This window comes from Poromitra crassiceps (assembly GCF_964638095.1).
Source record: "Poromitra crassiceps genome assembly, chromosome: 27".
NCBI lineage: Eukaryota > Metazoa > Chordata > Actinopteri > Beryciformes > Melamphaidae > Poromitra > Poromitra crassiceps.
Window position 1 is genome coordinate 19,438,870 of NC_139650.1, and position 22,571 is coordinate 19,461,440.

The window sequence follows — 22,571 nt, forward strand, 5'->3', positions numbered from 1 at the left end:
TACATGGATAACTTCTACAATTCTGTAAACATGTGTGATATCCTGCTAGATCTGGGGACACATGTATGTGGCACACTGCGAAAGCATAGAGGAGAACCACCAGCTGTACACCATGCTGAGAAGGCCACCCTGCAACCAGGGGGCAGAATTGCCTTCCACACTGACCGGGTTCTGTGCTTGGCATGGCGGGACACAAATGTTGTGAGAATGGTATCCACATTTCACCAGAACGAGATGAGACAGGGCATGACGTGGAAGAAAGGTGTGAGGGGGAAGGTGGTGAAGGAGAAGCCTGTCTGTGTGATAGAGTACAACCAGTCTATGAACGGTGTTGATAGGCTGGATCAAATGATTTCGTACTATCCGTTCATCAGAAAGTCCTATAAATGGACAACTAAATTTGTCATGTACATGTTCCAAATCTGCCTCCACAACGCCTTCGTCCTGTACAGAGCTAAAAACCCACAGGGCACAGTACAGACCCTGTATGCATTCCAGGAGTCTTTGATTCAGGCGTGGACCACTGCCACAAAGCGCCATAGAGCGCCATATGCTGACCGTCCGAGTAGGCTGTCTGCCAACCTGGCAAAGCATTTCCCTGTCAGGAATGACCCCACCCCCAACAATGACAACCCAGCAAAGCGATGCAAGGTGTGTATGGCCAACAACAACAGAAAGGAGACACGTTTCCAGTGTAACTTCTGCCGCATCCCCTTGTACAGGGTCCCCTGCTTTGAGGTCTACCATGACACTCTGAACTATAAAGACTAGGGGTGTCACGATACACTAGGTTCACGATACGATACAATAGACGATATTGGGTTCACGATAACAATACGATACGATATTTTTTGCGATCGATTTGTAATTTGAGGGGGCATCTTTCACGCTAATTTGAGTAATTTCACCATTTTCATCCTCCGTGTCTGTAACGTCCCTCGTCTGTTCAAACAAAGCAATGAAAAGGAGAGCGAGCATGCAATCAGATGCAGATCAGTGCCACCATGTTCAGCTTATTTTTCTCGCGATATGAGATTTCATCTCAACGATACATATTGTCACGTTTTGATATCGCGATATATTGTGGGACGATATATTGTGACATAAAGAGTAAATTCCCCTCAGTGGTAGAACAAACTCCCCACTGAGGTCAGGACGATTTTTTTGCGATCGATTTGTAAGTTGAGGGGGCATCCTTCACGCTAATTTGAGTAATTTCACCATTTTCATCCTCAGTGTCTGTAACGTCCCTCGTCTGTTCAAACAAAGCAATGAAAAGGAGAGCGAGCATGCAATCAGATGCAGATCAGTGCCACCATGTTCAGCTTATTTTTCTCGCGATATGAGATTTCATCTCAACGATATATATTGTCACGTTTTGATATCGCGATATATTGTGGGACGATATATTGTGACATAGAGTAAATTCCCCTCAGTGGTAGAACGAACTCCCCACTGAGGTCAGGACGGCCGAATCCCTGCCCATCTTTCGCCGAAGATTGAAAACTCCTTTTCTTTTCTTTTTTCAACTTTTTATTTTAGTTTTCAGTGAGTCCACCTTTGAAAAAAAACTCACCTTTTCAAGCTCCACTTGAGTCCCTCCTGAACTAACCCTTTTGATGTAGCATCTCCCCCCCCCTTCTCCACCCCAAACCCCCTCCCCCCATCTAGGATCTTCCCCCCCTTCTTCACCCCAAACGCCCCCCCCCCCAAACAAAAAACAAACAAAAAACAACAAAAAAAAAAAACATTGATGTTTTACTCTACTGCTGCAAGGGTGTATCTGTGTAGATGATGTTCCACAGTTGATTCCACTAATGTTGACAATGTGACATTGTAAGTCGCTTTGGATAAAAGTGTCTGCTAAATGACGAAATGTAATCTAAAGAGACACACATGGGCCCCGCGCACACACATTCACACTCACACTGAGTAAACTGCATTGTTGAATGTAAAAAAAGCACTTCATGTGTATATATATATATTTTTTTTTTGTCATTTGTATCATAACGAATAGTATTTACATGTCTGATGTCAATACAGTTCAAAATAAAAGAATTGAGAGCGAGATCTGACTGAGATTGTCTTCTTTACAAAAATGCCTTTTTCTCCTATTTGCCTTCTCAAAGAGACCTTTTTGGTGAAAACAGGGTGTATATAAATGGCTATAAGTAGAGTACAGAACATGCTAAAAGCTCACTTTTTTTTTCCTGGTGAACCCAGAGACGTACATCTTCATTTTGAGGTATTGCAAATCACTCTGGTGCTAATAGATAATTTACTGTGGGTCTTGAAAGATGACCAACAATTATGAAAATCTTTGGCCTGTGCTAAATATTGGCAGTCCTAAACTGGCCCTGAATGAGTTAAGAGAGTTAGAATTGCATGATGGGGAGAACATTCTTAACTCTGGAACCGACGCTCGGATCTTTCTGAAATTTTCATCGCTTATCCAGGAAGTGAGCATGGGCTTTACAACGAAACCGTCTCTGATGAGTCTCTACGACCTCGGGAAGTGGGTGAAATTTACATTTTTGTGTATTTCTATAGGTTTTTAAGTGTCAACGGTGTAATAATTATTTATCCCTAAACAGTAGATGGGTGGGGTTACTCCCCTAAGGCTTTGCAGATGGGGCAGTTCACTTGGGATCAATTGTGAGTTTCGAGGATCTGGGGAAATAGGAGAATTGGGGGGGTTTCAGTTTGAAAAGTGATAATCATTACTTTACTTACATTTTCTAAATTATCTTATGAACCATTAACAACTCATAAATGAATGGTTTGTAATTGATATGATACTTGTTTATAAATGGTGAATCTATCATTTACAAAGTATGAGAATACAATCATTAAACACATTACAGATTAGGTTATTAATCGGGAATAAAACGTGTATAACTGTGTTTATGACTTACTAATGCTTAGTAATGTATGAATAATGCTTGATAAATTATGAGTTCATGGTGAATTAAGTATTTACTAATGATTATACTAATATATACTATACTAATAATACTAATATACTAATATAACACTTTATAGTGTATAGTAATTATAAAGTGTTACTCATAACGTTGCTTTACTATTTGTTTAAGTATTCAAAATGACATGAGATCAAAGCATGGATGATCTTCTCTCAGTCCTCCAGGTTCAGAGCTGTGTATGAATGTTAGTCAAGACAAAACACATTCTGGAAAATCCTAACTTTATTTTCAATGAAAATTACAATCTAAAATGTTCTGGAGTCCTGATGTAAAACTTGCAGATTGAGGAATACTGACCTGAGACAGTTTTGAGAGCAGGGACCTTATTTTAGAGAAATCAGTGTGTCCAATCACACGAGGAAAGCTGTGAATGGATCTTACCTGAGAGTCTCCAGTCTGCAGTGTGGACTCTGCAGTCCAGCAGAGACCAGCTTCACCCCGGAATTGTGCAGCTTGTTGTTACTCAGGTCCAGCTCTCTCAGACTGGAGGACTGGGAGCGGAGAACTGAGGCCAGAGCTTCACAGCTTCTCTCTGACAGCTGACAGCCACTCAGTCTGCATGATAATTAGTGATGGAGACAAACAACTTTAAAATGTTTTCCATTTAGCACTCATAAATGATAAACCGCTTTTTGTGTTTGCCAGTATAGGTGGTGCTATGCCAAATAGCATTCAATTAGGCACTGCACTCTGTCGGGTTCCCAGCAGCGCAATCTTGAAGTTTGAAGTCGATCGGATGAACAGTTCTTGAGATAAACCACTTTTTGTGTTGCCAGTAGGTGGCACTATGCCAAATTGCACATGATTTCGGCACTCCATCGGGTCCCGCTAAGCGCACTCCCCAAGTTTGATACATTAGTAATACAATTGACAATTTAATTTAATTCAATTAAAGTGCCGTATTCTCATGATGCACCGTGAATTTCTTACCAGAATGACTCAATGCAGCTCATTGGCTATTGATGTCATTCAATTATCATTAACCATTTATTTAGTCACCTGTTGTTTGCCTAACATTATGTAATGATTGGTGGTTGTGATTGTGAACGTTCACATTACTATGATTAGTGACATATCCCACAGTGTGCTGTGAAACGATAACCTCATTGTGCAGACAGTGAAAATAACTGAGCAGCACCTAACGTTGCTTTACTATTTGTTTAAGTATTCACAATGACATGAGATCAAAGCATGGATCTTATCTCAGTCCTCCAGGTTCAGAGCTATGTATGAATGTTGGTCAGGACAAAACACATTCTGGAAAACCCTAACTTTATTTTCAATGAAAATTACAATGTAAAATGTTGTGGAGTCCTGATGTCAAACTTGCAAATTGAGGAATACTGACCTGGGAGAGTTGTGAGAGTAGGGACCTTATTTTGGAGGAATCACCGTGTCAAATCACATGAGGAAAGCTGTGAATGGATCTTACCTGAGAGTCTCCAGTCTGCAGTGTGGACTCTGCAGTCCAGCAGAAAGCAGCTTCATCTCTGAATCATGAAGCTTGTTGTTACTCAGGTCCAGCTCTCTCAGAGTGGAGGACTGGGAACTGAGAAGTGAGGCCAGAGCTTCATAGCTTCTCTCTGACAGCTGACAGCCACTCAGTCTGCATGAGAATTAGTGATGGAGACAAACAACTTTAAAATGTTTTCCATTTAGTACTCACGTCACATTTTGATAAAGTGCTTTTTGTTTTTGCCAGTGTAGGGGGGGGGCACGGTGGCTCAGTGGTAGAGCTGTCGCCTCGTAGTCAGAAGGTCCTGAGTTCGATTCTCGCCTGGGACACTGTGGGCGCTGTGGTTGTGTCCCCCCCCCCCATATCTTCAGTGCCTACTGCCCAGGTGGGGTATCTCGTCGTAAGGGCCTTTCTGTCTGTGTGGAGTTTGCATGTTCTCCCCGTGCTCCCCCAGGGGGGTTCCTCCGTATATAACCCCCCCCCATTAAAAAAACATGCAGAAGATCAGATCGTCATCGTCATCTGACCAGTGAGGGGTGAGTGCTTTCAGGCGACGGTTGTCCGTCCGTCGGTCCGTCCCTCCGTACATACTATAGGTACGTCCGTACGTACGTCTGATGATCGTTAGCGCGATATCTGAGGAATGCCTTCATGGAATTTCATCAAATTTGCCTCAGACATCGCCTTGACTCTATCTATCAACTGATTAGATTTTCGTGGTTAAAGTTCAAGGTCACTGTGACCTTTCGAAACGCCATTTTCAAGCTTGTTAATGCCATATCTCAGGAATACCTTGACGGAGTTTCATCAAATTTGCCTCAAACATTAACTTGGACTCAAAGATGAACCGATTAGATTTTGATGGTTAAAGGTCAACGTTCAAGATCACTGTGACCTCACACACCCAATTTCCAAGCTCTGTAACACAACATCTCAGGAGCGCCTTGACAGAATTTCTTAGAGTAGAAGCTTTGATTATGATCGATTTTAGTCATCTGTTGTTTGCCTAACATTATGTAATGATTGGTGGTTGTGATTGTGAACATTCACATCACTATGATCACATTTTAATACAGTTAATATATCCAGTGTTATTGTCACCTACAAAGCTTTATTGGAGGCTTTGACCACTGGCAGCAGCCTCAGAAGAGCCTCCTCTGAAGCGGAGTATTTCTTCAGGTCAAACTCATCCAGCTTATCTTCTGATGTCAGTAAGATGAAGACGAGAGCCGACCACTGAGCAGGGGAGAGTTCGTCTGTGGAGAGCGTTCCTGATCTCAGGTGCTGTTGGATCTCCTCCACTAGAGAATGGTCATTCAGCTCATTCAGACAATGGAACAGATTGATGGTTCTCTCTGGAGAGGGATTCTCCCTGATCTTCTCCTTGATGTACTGGACTGTTTCCTGATTGGGCTGTGAGCCACTTCCTGTCTGTGTCAGCAGGTTTTGTAGGTGGTCCTGATTGGTCTTCACTGAAAGTCCCAGGAGGAATCGGAGGAACAAGTCCAGGTGTCCATTTGGACTCTCTAAGGCCTTGTCAATAGCAATCCTGTGGACCTTTTTTGCAGATGTTTTGCTGAAAAACATCGTCCGATTTTGGAAAGTCAGTCGTGGCATGGGCATCACATTCTTCTTACTGTTGATGAGTGACAGGACCACATGAAGAGCAGCCAGGAATTCCTGAACGCTCAGATGGACAAAGCTGAACATCTTCTCTGTCCCCTTCTTCCGCCCATACTCCTCTTTAAAGATCTGTGTGAACACTCCCGAGTACACTGAGGCTTCAGGTAAGTTAATGCCACACCTTTCTATGTCCTTCTCATAGAAGATCAGGTTGCCTTTCTCCAGCTGATGAAAAGCCAGTTTTGCAAGTGACTGAATGTACTGATTGCTGTTTTCTGCACCATACTTCTTTTCCGTTTGATGGATCTGAAACACCAAGAACACTGTGTACATCTCAGTCAGGGTCTTGGGCAGATCTTCTCTGTCACCAGACAGAGCTAACAGCTCCTTCAGAACTATAGCAGTGATCCAGCAGAAGACTGGGATGTGGCACATGATGTCAAGGCTTCGTGAAGTCTTGATGTGGGAGATGATTCTGCTGGCCTGTTCCTTATCACTGAATTTCTTCCTGAAGTACTGCTCTTTGTGTGGGTCAGTGAAGCCTCTCACCTCCGTGACTCTGCCAACAAAGTCTCCAGGGATCTGATTGGCTGCTCCAGGTCGTGTGGTCATCCAGAGGCGAGCAGCGGGAAGCAGTTTCCCGTTGATGAGGGCTGTCAGCAGCACATCCACTGTCATTGGCTCTGTCACATCAATAGAGCCCTTTTCATTGGCTTTGAAGTCTATATCAAGGCGGCTCTCATCCAGACCATCCAACACAAACAGGAGTTTGAAGTTACTCTTGTAATAGCTAGTGTTTGGTGACTCCTGCAGTTCTTTGAAGATGTAATTAAGAGCCTCCTCATTGATGACTTTGGTTTCGCTGATACATTCGTGAATTAGTTTTGCCAAACTAAAACTTTCGCCCTTCCATAAATTCAGCTGGCGGAAGGTGAAGGGGAATATGAGATGAACATCTTGATTGGTTTTTCTTTTAGCCCAGTCCAGGATGAACTTGCGCACAAGGAATGTTTTGCCAATTCCTGCAATCCCGTTGGTCAGCACTGTTCTTATAGATCTTTCCTTTACAGAAGGTTTGAATATGTCACTTGGTTCAATTGATTGCTCTGTGCCCACTGGCTTGTTTGATGCTCTCTCAATTTGTCTGACCTCATGATGCAAGTTGATGTGTATGACATTGCCGTCTGTGAAGTAGAGCTTAGTGTAGATATCATCCAGAGGTTGTTCATCCTTTTTCTCTAACCATCCTTCTTGTAGACACACAAAACTGTCCTCAAAGTTAGGTTGGAGCTTTAATTGGTACCATGTGATGAGTTGTGGAGGCTCTGTTCTCACCAGCAGATCTGTGTAGAATAAACTAACATTAATGAAAAACTGAATCACAACTACAAGTATATATGTTTGTTTTGCAGGTAGCAGCAATGAGCAGATGCTTGAGACAAAAAGTAATTTGAACCTCACTGCTTTTTTCACCGTAAAAGTTGGTGCTTTAAAAATAAGAACTGTGTTCTCACTGTCAACATTAATACAATGTTTATTTTTAAAATAAGAAAGAAGCATCTGGCATCATTGTGAAAAGAGGCTGTTGACATACAGCCTTAGTGGAAGACATAGGTTGTGATATCACGCAGAGCAGACTGTAGGTGTGTTTCCATCCACCTGTTTTGATTGCATTGTGAACTATCACATTAGAAAAGGTTGCTCTGAGAACTAGCTGACCTAGAACTGAGCTAGAACTAAGATGTTTTAGGCTAAGTTAAGACTGAGAGGATTCTCACAATGTTTGTGAATATGGCTCCAGGAGCTGTGATATCACTCAAGTAAACAACATATTAACAAAATCCTTCCTGATTTTAACAGCCACACTAAATGGCCAGTGAGAAAACCAACATGGCAGCCAGGGGAAGCCAGATAATAGCTTTACCTTCAGTCTGACAGTTGTCAGTGGGAGACTGCGGATGAGGAGAAGACTGTGACTGACTGAAGGAAGCTCCTCTGTTCTCTGAAGGCTCCCTGACATCACTGACATCCACTGAGAGAGAGACAGAGAGAGAACGAGAGAAACTTTGAAAGGGCTTGAATTTAACACAAGCCAACCAGCCAATAACTCCTATTCATCCAACAACTCTTTACATTTATACTGAAGGACTGAGGGAAGTGAACATTCATCATGTTTAGTTTTCATCTGAGTCTCTCGCATGAATAAAGGTCCTTACACACCAAGAGTGATTCCTTTGTGCCATTAATTCACACGTCAATCATATTTGTTTTCGGCTGCAACATGAACAAATCTACATAGATAAACAGAGACAAAATAATGTGTAGGCACCAATACCATGTCGGACTGATGACTAGATGGTAGATGGTAGATGGTAGATGGTGGCTACATAGGTTGGTTATATTTGTCTCTGTGTATTGATAACTATAGGATCTAGGACACAAGTCAAACCAACACACTTGACCAGAGGAAAATCAATGTCTTGATTATGAAGGATTACCCTCACCCTCCAGCTGTTTTTGTGTTTTATGTTTCGGGGACAACGGATGGAAACTAGCCTTGCGCTAAATCCGGCGATTTTTACACTTTTATGATGTTCCAGATGTTTTTATCTGTTCCATGGTTATTGTGTTCATCAATTTTGCATTGTCCCGTCTAAATAAATAAATCAAATCAAATCAAATCAAGCTCTGTTGACCTCAACAGTCACATGATCTTTCGTGACGTCATTTGCCCTGGAAGTAAGTTCCGCATTCATTTTCTCTATAGACATTTAGATAAATCCTTATATAACGAGTTTTAAGGCTGAAACCAAGCCAACCCGTGACTTACTGAATCATGAGTGACCATAAAACATTTGGTTTAAGCAAGAACTAAAAATAACGACTGGAAAAAATTTGATTTTCCCCATTGTTACTTTTTTGTTCTTGCTTAAACCGAATGTTTTATACTCACTCACGATTCTCTGGAAGACTGGTTGGCTTGGTCCAAGCCTTAAAACTCGTTATATAAGGATTTATTGAAATGTCTATGGAGAAAATTAATGCAGAACTTACTTCTGTGGCAAATTACATCACGAAAAGTCACGTGACTGTTGAGCTCTATTCTACCCTGATCTAGTAAGTCAAAACAGCACAAAATACGGTGAAATAACTTCATAAACTATCAATGTCAGATTTTTTCTCATCATTGATGAGCACCCACAAAGAAGATTATACATTTTAAACAGTATGTTGCCATATAAATCATTACAATGTGTTCCCACAAGGTGGGGGATGCAATTCTTGCCGGGGATGCAGAGTTTGGCATAACACCGGCCCTCAGCTTGTCAAATGCCCTCAGATCACCAAATGCTCACAGCTGGCTCTGGACTTATTTCAAACTGGACTTATTTCAGTTCTGACTTCTGATATTTGACATCAGACACATGGCTAGACTCTGCTCTGACCTTTTACCTCAGACAATCACCTAGCCTCTGTTAGGGTCAGTGGGCGAGAGAATGGGTACATTTATGAAGCCAATCCTGAAATCTAATTTTCTCGAAAGGCCGGAGGGGGCGCACGTCATGGTCAGGAAGTGACGTCACGTACATTGGCCTCAACTGTGTCTTAAATAAACATTTCCGAATGGGTTTATGGTCTGAATAAACAATTTCAAGTTTTTTTCATGCTCTCAAGGGCTCCATTTTCTTAATTATGGTCCCATTTCGAGTAAAAGAGGCGATAAAAAAGACTAACTTTTGGGGCGGGATTTTCCTTGATTGACACCAGCCACAGCAAACCAGATGATCCCAACCACAGCACAGCCAGTTGCCAAGGCAGGCTAGCAACATAGCCATAGATTAAAAGTAAACTACCAGAAACAGCGTTACCTTTATGATCTTTTAATGATGTTAGTAGACACATGTAACAGTATAGATCCCCGTTATGAGGTCAGTTGATCAAAATAACACCTATATCGAAATCGGATGTTAGCGGACGGGCAGCGACCATACAAGCCGGGGGTTCAGAGCTGATCACCTGGACACATTTTACGGTGAGATTATCTGATAAACTGGTCTGTGCAGCTCTGTGGTGATCTGCTAATGTCTTCATAGCATTGTGATTATGATTTAATGCATTATGGAAGATAAATGCTGGTTTAACATAATGAAAATAATTCCCTGCCAAACATGTAAAGTGACGCTTATGGGCAGTAGACCATTTGGGCATAACGTTATGTAATGTGACATGAGATCACCACATTTCAATAAATATAAAGTTTTTGCACATTTGAATGCTGCTGGTCGTTTGTTTAATGCTGTATATATTGGACATTTAGAGCTGATACACAATTGTGTTGAGGTAATTCCGCAAAGCTCAGTTAAAAATATAACGTGTAACACTTGACACAATCAAATGTAACTTTTTCACAGCAATACTGTACAGTCCAGCCCACCATGGTATGGAAAAGGAACCATTATTTGAATTATATCTCAATATATTTGCATGGTGTAGCATGTAATGCAGTCTGTTAAAGCAGCTACGAGCAAGATTTTCGATTCTTATTAAACAGTCTAAATTTAATATTGATGCATCACATCTTACCTCTAATAGTAGAATAGACCAACGCCGACTAATGCTTGAGCCCCGAGTGAATCGGCCAGTGTTGTCTTGACGATTAGTCTGTCTGCGGCCGGGGCAGATCAGGAAGTGAAATGAAACGGTTTGCGGCAGCAACTTCGGTCATAACCACAAAATAACAAAATTACTTCCAAACAAACTGTTAGAATATAACGAGAGATGTTCGCGAGAGTAGCAAGCCCCTGCATGGCGTTCTCCGTGTTTATGGTCTGTTGCTAGGCAGAGCGAAACGGTTGAAGGCAGGCAGCTGCCGTAAACCGTTTTGTTTCAATTCCGGGTTTATCCAACCCCCCGGTAGACAGACACAGACTCTATAATCATCAAGACAGCAATCTCCGATTCACACGGCTTTGGTCTCAGCTACGATTATAGGTAAGATGTTATGCATCAATATTATAATTATATTATTGTTTAATAACAATCGAAAATCTTGCTCGTAGCTGCTTTAAGATACTGTAAAGCTAGATACTCTGTGACACAGAAAGGCAGACAAGCTAGCAGCAGGGATCTTGTCACACTGATTCCAGATAAACTCATCTGTTTACACACCACAAGCTAAAGGCAGCATATGCCAATGGAAGGCTGGGTAGCATTATCTAACGTCATCCAGGCTATACAGTAACGTTAGGCTATTACAAAGTAACTTTATAATATAAGATCCAGGTGGCATTCATGGGAAGGGGGGAAAAAATCATATTTTTTGTTTTCTACTGTAGATTTTATTGTACAGTAAGTACAGTAAACTGGCATTTGAGGGGTTAAAATTCAAGAATCAATAAAAAATAAAATGAATTGTGAATATCAAAAATAAGTATGAATATCAATATCCAGCTGCTGGACCTAGTCAGGTCCAACAGAGGAAAAAAATAGGGGGGTACAAGGGTTAAAACATTGCCACATATTACGTAGCCAAGTGGGCCACGTATTTGTTAAGCCTCTCATGTTTGCTCATAAACGAGCGAGAAACCTAAGATGTATTAGTCAGAGCTGACTGTTACATACGCCCTCTTCATTTTTTTTATCTAATTCACCTAATGGGAATTTTCCTTGTTCAAATTGTATTCACTGCAATGCTATGATCAGAGGTGGGTCCTTTTTACACCCACACTCGGGTAAGAAGTTCCTTATCAAAAGTAGGATTTCCTGCAAAACTAAGTTTGTTGTTTACCTTTTGAAATGTCCCTGTGGCCTCTGTTATGTAGGCAAAACCACGAGGGAACTAAACGTTTGCATTTCTGAACATGAAAGTAATATTAGAAACAAAGATGAGAAGTCACACATTTGAATTCATTTGACATGATGTGTGTTCCAGGGAATCGAAGCTGTTGGTCCCTTAAAGAGTGACAGAGACAAGAGCTTTATTGCAGAGAGAGGCCTTTTGGATTCACGTCCTGCAAACAGAACACCCTAAAGGCCTCAACGAGGAGCTACTACTTAGCTGTTTTCTTTAAAACTCCTTTTTTTAAATATATATTTTCTATTCTTGTTCTACTCCTTCCACTGATATATTCCCAATGTATTTTTATGCCTTCGCCGGCGATAGCCAGGCCGGAGGCATTATGGATCCGGGTTGTCCCTACGTACGTCCGTACGTACGTCCGTACGATGTTCGTTAACGCAATATCTGAGGAACGCCTTGACGGAATTTCATCAAATTTGCCTCAAACATCGCCTTAGACTCAAGGATGATCTGATTAGATTTTGGTCATCAAAGGTCAAAGGTCAAGGTCACTGTGACCTATCGAACGCCATTTTCAAGCTTGTTAACGCGATATCTCAGGAATGCCTTGACGGTATTTAATTAAACTTGTTTCAGACATCGCCTTAGACTCTGTGATCTCACAAATGCCATTCCCAAGTTTGTTAAAGCGATATCTCAAGAACGGCTTGATGGAATTTCTGCCAATTTGGCTCAAACATCGACTTGGGCGCAAGGATGAAAGGATTACATTTTGGTGATCAAAGGTCAAGATCAATGAGACCTCTCCAACGCTATTTTCAAGCTTGTTAACGCCATATCTCAGGAATGCCTTGACGGAATTTCATCAAATTTGCCTCAAACATTAACTTGGCCTCAAGGATGAACTGATTACATTTTGGTGGTCAAACTTCAAGGTCACTGTGACCTCACGAACGCCATTCCCAAGTTGGTTAATGCAATATGTCAAGAATGACTTGATAGAATTTCTTCTGATTTGGCTCAAACATCGACTTGGACGCAAGGATGAACTGATTCCATTTTGGTTATCAAAGGTCAAGGTCACTGTGACCTCACACACCCAATTTCCAAGCTCTGTAACGCAACATCTCAGGAGCGCCTTGATGGAATTTCTTCCAATTTGCCTCAAATTGCGATTTGGACTCAAGAATGAACTAATGGCGGAGGCATAAGTCTGCGTTGCGGTCATTCTAGTTGATCCTATCTATTGTACTGGGAACGATAGGACCATTTTCTATCTGTTTTACTACAAGGTTGACCAACCTCTCTTACAGTAATTGTGCTTCCAGCTCTGGTTGGCACTAGAGCCTATTCTATGTTGTGGTATATTGAGGTTCTTTACACAGAGCCTTATTTTGAAGTACTTCTGTCTTGTACGCTATAATGGTATAATTGTTTATACAACTTTTTCTTGTACTTGTGATTATTGTAAATGTATTATTGCTTCTTTACAATCAAATCCTTGCTTCTACTGGTAAGGCATATTGTGTTGTAAAATGTTTTATTTAATAATTGATTGTATTTAGCCGTCTTTTTTGCCTGACACAGCACAACGCTGAGGAAGGTTGGGGGGGGGGGGTTGTTTGCCTCCGTTTTGGGCATGGGCATGGTTTTGGGCATGGTTTCTGAATGATGACGTGCTCGGCAGTGTCTCTATTGTTCTTTAAGGCTTTCAGGAGCTGTGACATCAAGTAAAAGAAACATACTGTATGAACTAAATTGTTCATAATTTTAACAGCCACACACAATTGTCAGTAAGAAGACCAACATGGCAGCAAGGGGGAGCCAGAGAATAGCTTTACCTTCAGTCTGACTGTTGTCAGTTGGAGGCTGCAGATGCGGAGCAGACTGTGGCTGACTGGAGGAAGATCCTTTGTGCTCTGAAGGCTCCCTGACATCACTGACATCCACTGAGAGAGAGAGAGACAGAGACAGATAGTGAGAGAACCTTTAAAAGGGCTTGAATTTAACACCAGCCAATAGCTCCTATTCATCCCACAACTCTTTAGATGTATACTGAAGGACTGAAAGAAGTGAACATTCATCATGTTTAGTTTTCATCTGAGTCTCTCACATGAATAAAGGTCCTTTACACACCAAGAGTGATTCATTTGTGCCATTAATTCACACATCAAATCATATTTTTCAAACCTATAATCAATTAATGAATATTGACGTCAACATTTCACTGAGTGAAATTGCAAGACATTTTTTCAGATTGTTATGACCCTGGGGTCATATAGGCCTATGTATTTATCCCAGTACTGTGATCATCTGTATTGTCTTTCTTCCTGTACATTTGTATTGTCTTTCGTCCTGTATGATTTGTAGATGACTGGTGATGAGAGACTGATGTGTTCCAGCTTGGCTGAATGCTGATTGCTTGTGGGTTGCTTTGATTGGTTGGGGCCTAGGTGTATGCTGGCTGGTGATTGGCTGGGAACTCGGCACCTGGACTATAAAAGCTTGCTGAGAACCGGCTGCCATTGTCTTCCTTCTTGACAGCTTCCAACCAGCCAACATCAGCTTTGTTTAGTGATGGGTTAACTTGCTTCGCTGTAGCTCTGAGCTTAGTGCTCATTTGTTGTTGAAATGGACTTTATATACTTTTGACTGTCATGCCCTGGGAGTGTAGGGGTGGGTGGCCTCTTTTTGTTTTACGTTTTTCTCCTGGTTTTTCTTATGGCAGGCAGGTAAGATTCCTGTATTTCATTTATTTTTGGGAAGGTAAGATTATTAATTATTTAGTATTTTATTTGTTATGTTTATTGTTTTGATCTCTGTGCCCTCCCTGACGTATTTTCCCAAAGTGTGACAATAAATCACCTTTTTTTGGGCTTTAGCTGGGAAGGAGGGGATCCATGTTTTCATGTTGCGCCTGGTGACCCATAGGCTGGGTCGTAACACAGATCAAGGCAGAGTTTTTGCCTGCAACATGAACAAATCTACATAGATAAACAAAGACAAAATAATGTGTAGGCCACAATAGCATGTTGGAGTGATGACTAGATAATTACCGCTCCTCACTCCCGGAGCGGCCGTTTCCACCCGCTCCAGCACTCACCGCACTCTCCGTTCCGCTCCGCTCAAAATAATAAAAGAGATAAAAAGGCCAGGGTGTTTTAATTTGCGTTTAAACCCCTGGGCAATGGGCATTCCTCACTACAAATAACGAGCTCAGCAGAGTCGGCTGCATGTTCGTTTCTCTTCCTTCTCGTCTCGCAGCAGCTGGCAAGAAAATAGTGGGCCTGCACATGGCCACGGACCGATGCATTCTGGTTCGAACATGTTGTGATTGAAACTGGAGCGCGACTGAGCGGGTGATCGGTGCCGCTCGGTCTTACACCGTACTTTGAACCTAATGATGAATTCTGCATCCCTGGTGAGATTTGCATCCCCACCATATTTTGTCCTGAAACAGCGGGATGCAAATCTCAGCAGGTACAAACCGCCAAGATTTGTATCACCCTCTTTTAAAGCATCAAATTCAGCTTCCATGAGGCTTCCTGAGGCCTTAAGGTCACATCTACCCTGATTTTAAGCACCAAGTTGGCCTCCATGAGCCAAGACAGAACCCCAGGACTGGAGGTCACCTCTACCCTGATTTTAAGCACCAAAGTCGGCCTCCATGAGCCAGGCGAGACCCAGGCCTGGAGGTCACCTCTACTTGGATTTTAAGCACCAAGTTGGCCTCCATGAGCCAAGACAGACCCCCAGGACTGGAGGTCACCTCTGCACGGATTTTGAGCGCCAAAGTCGGCCTCAAGGACCATGGGGAGACCATCACACTCCAGCTCTATGCTATCCTGATTTAGTAAGTCAAAACAGCACAAAATATGGTGAAATAACTTCATAAACTATCAATGTCAGATTGTTTCTCATCATTGATGAGCCCCCACACAGAAGATTATATATTTTAAACAGTACGTTGCCATAGAAATCATTACAATGTGCTCCCACAAGGTGGGGGATGCAGAGTTCGGCATAACACCAGCACTCAGATTGCCAAATGCCCTCAGATTACCAAATGCTCACAGCTGGCTCTGTGTTCAAACTGGACTTATTTCAGTTCTGACTTCTGATATTTGACATCAGACACATTAGCTTCTGCTCTGACCTTTGACCTCAGACAAACACCTAGCCTCTGCTCTGGGACAGTCGTCTCTCTGGGACTCACACTGGTTTGTTTAGAATCTATTTAACCACAGAATTGCATCTTGTTTCCGCCTGTGAATGATTCTGAATTTTCCTAATGTTTATTTGCGTCACTCTTGGTGTGTAACAGCCTTAAGTGACACAAACTGTGTTCCTCTGTGCAGACCCATGTATGTGTTCCCATTGAATTAAACCTGAACCAATGACCTGCTGTCATGATGTTTACGGTTGGGGGACTCCCTCCTCACACATCTATCTGCTGTTAGGGGACTCCTTCCTGACACATATATCTGCTGTTAGGGGACTCTGTCCTCACACATCTATCTGTTAGGGGACTCCCTCCTCACACCTCTATCTAGTAGTTAATAGTTCATTTTAGACAAATTCGACCTTTCTTAACCACTGATGCAGCAAAAACGTATCTTCACTGCATGATATTCTCCCACATTGAATACTGTTTCACAAACTGGTCGTTCGCAGGTGCAACTGTCATAAAACCCATTGAACAACTTTACCATAGAGCCATCAAGGTATTTGCTAGAAAACCATTGTCATACCACCACTGTAACATTCTGGAACAACACCGCTTTTTGAGCTTTGAAAATGTCAAAGTCTTAAAAAGTGCTTGTTTTTTCTACAAATACCTTCATGGACTAGCTCCCCGCCTATAAATGAATTGGGGTCATCCCTATGTTCCCCGGGTCCTATGTTCCCCGGGTCCTATGTTCCCCGCTTTTCCCAAATGGTGTCCACCCGTTATGCCGACCACCCGCAATGCCGAGCTTAGGTTTAGGCGTGGGGGTGGGAGAGGTTAGGTTTTGGGTTAGGGTCTGGGGGAGGTTAGGTTTAGGCATGGGGGGAGGTTAGGTTTGGCGTGGGGGCTGGGAGAGGTTAGTGAAAAACGGGGAATATAGAACCCGGGGAACATAGAACCCGGGGAACATAGACATGATCCCAATGAATTCATCCACAGAAACAGAACTAGTGGACTTGGCACCAGGTCTGACACTAGAGGTGACTGTAAGGTCCAGGGCAGACTGACCACGTTTGGTCAGAATGTCCTCTCAGTTAAAGGCAGCCAAACGTGGAACAGCCTGCCAGTCTCCATAAGGGAAAGCCCCACACTTGCCACCTTTAACCCTAGAACACTAACGTGATTTAAAGTCACACCATCACTAACGTCGGGTGTATTTCACCCGATGCAATATACCCCATAAAACATGCTTCTCATCAAAATATCTTAAAGTACAACAATACAAAATTGAGGTACTCTTCTTTTGTTTTTAAATGTGAAATATCACAAAAAACACAAAAAAGTTTATTATGGGGGACACTATAAAAAATATGTCAAATTCGGGAAAAATTAGGTTTGTTAGGGGACTCCGTCCTCACACATCTATCTGTTAGGGGACTCCCTCCTCACATATGTATCTGTTAGGGGACTCCCTCCTCACACATCTATCTGTTAAGGGACTCCCTCCTCACACATCTATCTGCTAGGGGACTCCCTCCTCACACATCTATCTGTTAGGGGACTCCCTCCTCACACTTCTATCTGTTAGGGGACTCCCTCCTCACACATCTATATGTTAGGGTACTCCCTCCTCACACATCTATGTGTTAGGGGACTCCCTCCTCACACACCTATATGTTAGGGGACTCCCTCCTCAAACATCTATATGTTAGGGGACTCCCTCCTCACACATCTATATGTTAGGGGACTCCCTCCTCACACATCTGTCTGTCAGGGGACTCCCTCCTCACACATCTATCTGTTAGGGGACTCCCTCCTCATACATCTATCTGTTAGGGGACTCCCTCCTCACACATCTATCTGTTAGGGGACTCCCTCCTCACCCATCTACAGTATCTGTTAGGGGACTCCCTCCTCGCACATATATATGTTAGGGGACTCCCTCCTCACCCATCTACAGAATATGTTAGGGGACTCCCTCCTCGCACATATATTATGTTAGGGGACTCCCTCCTCACACGTATCTATCTGTTAGGGGACTCCCTCCTCACACATCTCTCTGTTAGTGGACTCCCTCCTCAAACATCTATTATGTTAGGGGACTCCCTCCTCACACATGTATCTGTTAGGGGACTCCCTCCTCACACATCTACAGTATCTGTTAGGGGACACCCTCCTCGCACATATATATGTTAGGGGACTCCCTCCTCACACATCTATCTGTTAGGGCACTCCCTCCTCACACATCTATCTGTTAGGGGACTCCCTCCTCACACATCTATCTGTTAGGGGACTCCCTCCTCACACATCTATCTGTTAGGGGACTCCCTCCTCACACATCTATCTGTTAAGGGACTCCCTCCTCACACATCTATCTGCTAGGGGACTCCCTCCTCACACATACATATGTTAGGGGACTCCCTCCTCACACATCTATCTGTTAGGGGACTCCCTCCTCACACTTATATCTGTTAGGGGACTCCCTCCTCACACATCTATCTGTTAGGGGACTCCCATCTCACACATCTATCTGTTAGGCGACTCCCTCCCCACACATCTATCTGTTAGGGGACTCCCTCCTCACAAATCTATCTGTTAGGGGACTCCCTCCTCACACATCTATCTGCAAGCAAGATAGGCTAACAGTTCATGCTATTGTTCCTATAATATAGTATACTTAATTTACACATGTGACCAAACGGTCTAGGTTTGTCACCTGTCCGCACTTTTCTCTTCCTATGACTTACCTTCTGGCAATCTCTGCACTAGATCATTCTTCTTCATCTCCCTCAAAACTCTCTTGGTCACCTTCAGAGAGTTTTCATAGTAGGTCTGGACCACCTTATCAACTGTGTCCAGCCTGTCTGCATTACAGAGTTGGCTCCTTGGGATGACTGCGAAGCCTTCCAGGAAGTCCGGCTGCTGCAGCAGCCACTTGAATGTCTTGAACTCGTCATCGTTCAAATCGTCCAAAACTTTTCGCAGCTTGTTGGCTGCCATCCTTCAAGGATGATCCTTATGGCTCCCTGCAAATCAGAGGTTATTTTCAACTCAATTATGTAATTTCTTCACTGTGATCATTAAAAATGCATCTCAGCTCATGGGGTGTCCTGGTGGCTTTTTGGCTCATGATCACTCAAAACTGAAGACTCAGGTCACGTGATCTCATCAAGGACATGATAAACGTGACAGATTTGCATAAGAGACTAGACGTTGACGTTGTTAAACTTACACAAATCACTTATCCTGTCACACAGGAAACAATGATATGCTAATATATATATATGGTAAATGGTAAATGGCCTGCATTTATATAGTGCTTTTATCCAAAGCGCTTTACAGTCAGTAGGTACATTCACCCATTCACACACTGATGGCGGTAGGTTTAGGCTACCACGGGGGGTGCTGGCACACCAACGGGAGCAATTTGGGGTTCAGTGTCTTGCCCAAGGACACTTCGACATGCAGACTGGAGGAGCCGGGAATCGAACCACCGACCTTTTTTATCTAAAGCGATTAGTGGACGACCCGCTCTACCTCATGAGCTACAGCCGCCGCCAGATGTAGATGTGTGAGGAGGGAGTCCCCTAACAGATAGATGTGTGAGGAGGGAGTCTCCTAGCAGATAGCTGTGTGAGGAGGGAGTCCCTTAACATATATATATATATATATATATATATATATATATATATATATATATATATATATATATATATAGAGAGAGAGAGAGAGAGAGAGAGAGAGAGAGAGAGAGAGAGAGAGAGAGAGAGAGAGAGAGATAGAAGTTGAAGGAGAGTCAGGTATAGGCTGAATTTCTTCACTTTAATTCATTTTAAAACAAGTACAAAAAATACATGCAAGTTCCTCTTTGTTGTAATATGTAATTTGTATTCTTAATGATGACAGTTCACCTTTTTATGACTCTGACCTAATTGATATCTTCTGCTTAAAGATAATTGCACCTGATTAGGGTGAAGAAGGCAGCTGACACTCCCTCCTCCCCTCTCACTACCCTCCCTCCCCCTCCTTTAGTAGGGATAGGTGTTTCATGTAAAGCAGCATCATTGTTCTAGTTCCTATTTACCTGTGAGGGTGTTATTTTGTATCCACCATGAATGTAACTTGTACCTATTTTGTAGTATATTGTTATGTTGATTTTATCCTTAATGACTTCATAAAAAATGCTGCTGATTGGACAAGCCACACTGATGGCCTAATTTAAAGACACGTGGGCCATACTAGTGTTTAGAGCGAACCTGAAGAAGCCAGCAGGCGAAACGTGTTGGTTGCATGTCTTTTTTTGTACTTGTTTTAAAATATGAATTAAAGTGAAGAACTTCAGCCTACCTGTGTGTGGTGACTCTCCTTCAACTACTCATCTGATGTTCCCTGGCATCACCTGCACCAGGAATTAAAGGCTGACAGCGCTGCACATTTTCATTTTAGCTCACATACCTCTGAAGGTGTTCAGGAATGGTCAGCCACCAATATTGGACAATCTAGGGAGCCGTAGTCAGCGCTGCTCATTTTCAGTGTGAAAGCCTAGTGGAAAAAAATACAAAGGACTTGTTAATAATGCAATTAGTAAATGCGTTTTGATGCCATATCTACAGGACTACTTTGTTACAAACACTCAATACTAGATCTATGTTTCCCATGGTCAGAACAGAGGCCGTTCCCAGTTTTCACTTCATTTATTTATGTGAACTGTTAAATATCTTTTTGCTTTCTTTACTTGGTAAATTGGTAAATGGAGAAAGCAGCAAAAGCCAACAGGGTGTGGCTGCCTCAGAAGTCCTCAGACAGTAGAGCTCTCTGGCTGCTCCAGCACAACACATTCTCACCGCCAAGTCCTCAAACAGTAGAACTCTCTGGCTGCTCCAGCACAACACATTCTCACCGCCAAGTCCTCAAACAGTAGAACTCTCTGGCTGCTCCAGCACAACACATTCTCACAGTCAAGTCCTCAAACAGTAGATCTCTCTGGCTGCTCCAGCACAACACATTCTCATTGCCAAGTCCTCAAACAGTAGAACTCTCTGGCTGCTCCAGCACAACACATTCTCACAGTCAAGTCCTCAAACAGTAGAACTCTCTGGCTGCTCCAGGACAACACATTCTCAACAGCCAAGTCCTCAAACAGTAGAACTCTCTCGCTGCTCCAGCACAACACATTCTCACAGTCAAGTCATCAGACAGTAGAACTCTCTGGCTGCTCCAGCACATCACATTCTCACAGTCAAGTCCTCAGACAGTAGCACTCTCTGGCTGCTCCAGCACAACACATTCTCACTGCCAAGTCCTCAAACAGTAGAACTATCTGGCTGCTCCAGGACAACACATTCTCACAGCCAAGTCCTCAAACAGTAGAACTCTCTGGCTGCTCCAGCACAACACATTCTCACAGTCAAGTCCTCAAACAGTAGAACATTTGCTCAGGAACTTTTTTCGCGCCCCAGGTAACTCTCTTACTTTTCAACGAGGTCGGGGTTGACGTGGTTGGCAGACGAGGTTGGCAGTAAATGTTGTATGGTTAGGCACGAGGTAGTCTCGCTGGCCAGACTCATCTCCCTTCCGTGAGAGGAGTCTGGCTGCATGGAAACAGGCTACTGGGATGAGCCCTCCAATGCTCTACTCTGCTCTCCCATTGGAGCGACTGTTTCAGTCGCTGCCAGATGCCCGCTCCCGGCTTATTACAAGCTCTGTCATTGCCTCTGACCATGTCAATCTGAGCGGCTTACGCTCCCTCCTCCTTATGTGTCGCTGTAAATAGGGGTACGGTGGCGCAGTCGGTAGCGCTGTCGCCTCACAGCTAGAAGGTCCTGAGTTCGATTCTCGCCTGGGACGCTGTGGGCGCTGCAGTTGTGACCCCCCATATCTTCAGTGCCTACTCCCCAGGTGGGCTATCTCGTCGAAAGGGCCTTTCTGTGTGGAGTTTGCATGTTCTCGCCCTACCCCCCAGGGGGTTCCTCCGTACATACCCCCCTACTAAAACATGCAGAAGATCGTCATCCGACTAGTGACGACAACATCTGAAGTTGGTCCAATGATGGTCCCCGGGCGCTGGAGAGAAAAAGCGACCACTGCTCCTGGCCTGCCCCCCGGAGGAAAGGACAAGCCTGGATGGGTCAAATGCAGAGGGCATATTTCACCAGCCACCGTCAGCATGAGTGTGTGTTGTGGCCGCATGCATAGTGTGTTCGTGTGACAATAAAGACGGGCTTCCGTCTGAAATCGTTTTTATTTTTTTATTTTATTTTTATAGTGAAAACAACAACGCTAATGAGCTAGCAAGCTAACAACAGAAACCTACACACTAGCTCGTTGCTACATGCTGAAAATGGCAAGTTGGATTGTTGGAAACGATTTTCCAATAGCACTGCAGCCACGTGGCGGCAGCAAAACTAGGTATGAGGTTGACGAGGTTGGGGCAATAGCCCCTCTGGTGAATGGTTAGGGCTTAGGTTTGGGGTTAGGTCAAGCCAGTCTCTTCCACAATCTTGTTCTTATGCTCCAGAGCAGGTAGGAAATTCACTCCTT

General features: G+C 43.2%; 1 protein-coding gene across 1 annotated transcript in view; it reads right to left on the reverse strand.

Annotated features, from left to right (window-relative positions):
• The window catches only part of LOC310799084 (uncharacterized protein), a 303,168-nt gene that overhangs the window by 88,043 nt on the left and 192,554 nt on the right, over positions 1 to 22,571 (reverse strand). Inside the window, exons 4-10 of the mRNA XM_083661645.1 lie at positions 20,487 to 20,573; positions 18,779 to 19,057; positions 13,705 to 13,812; positions 7,988 to 8,095; positions 5,546 to 7,406; positions 4,417 to 4,590; positions 3,366 to 3,539 (exon numbers count right to left, since the gene is read on the reverse strand). Coding sequence (XP_083517771.1) covers positions 3,366 to 3,539; positions 4,417 to 4,590; positions 5,546 to 7,406; positions 7,988 to 8,095; positions 13,705 to 13,812; positions 18,779 to 19,031 — 2,678 coding nt within the window. The 5' untranslated portion in view covers positions 19,032 to 19,057; positions 20,487 to 20,573. The remainder of the gene's footprint in view (positions 1 to 3,365; positions 3,540 to 4,416; positions 4,591 to 5,545; positions 7,407 to 7,987; positions 8,096 to 13,704; positions 13,813 to 18,778; positions 19,058 to 20,486; positions 20,574 to 22,571) is intronic.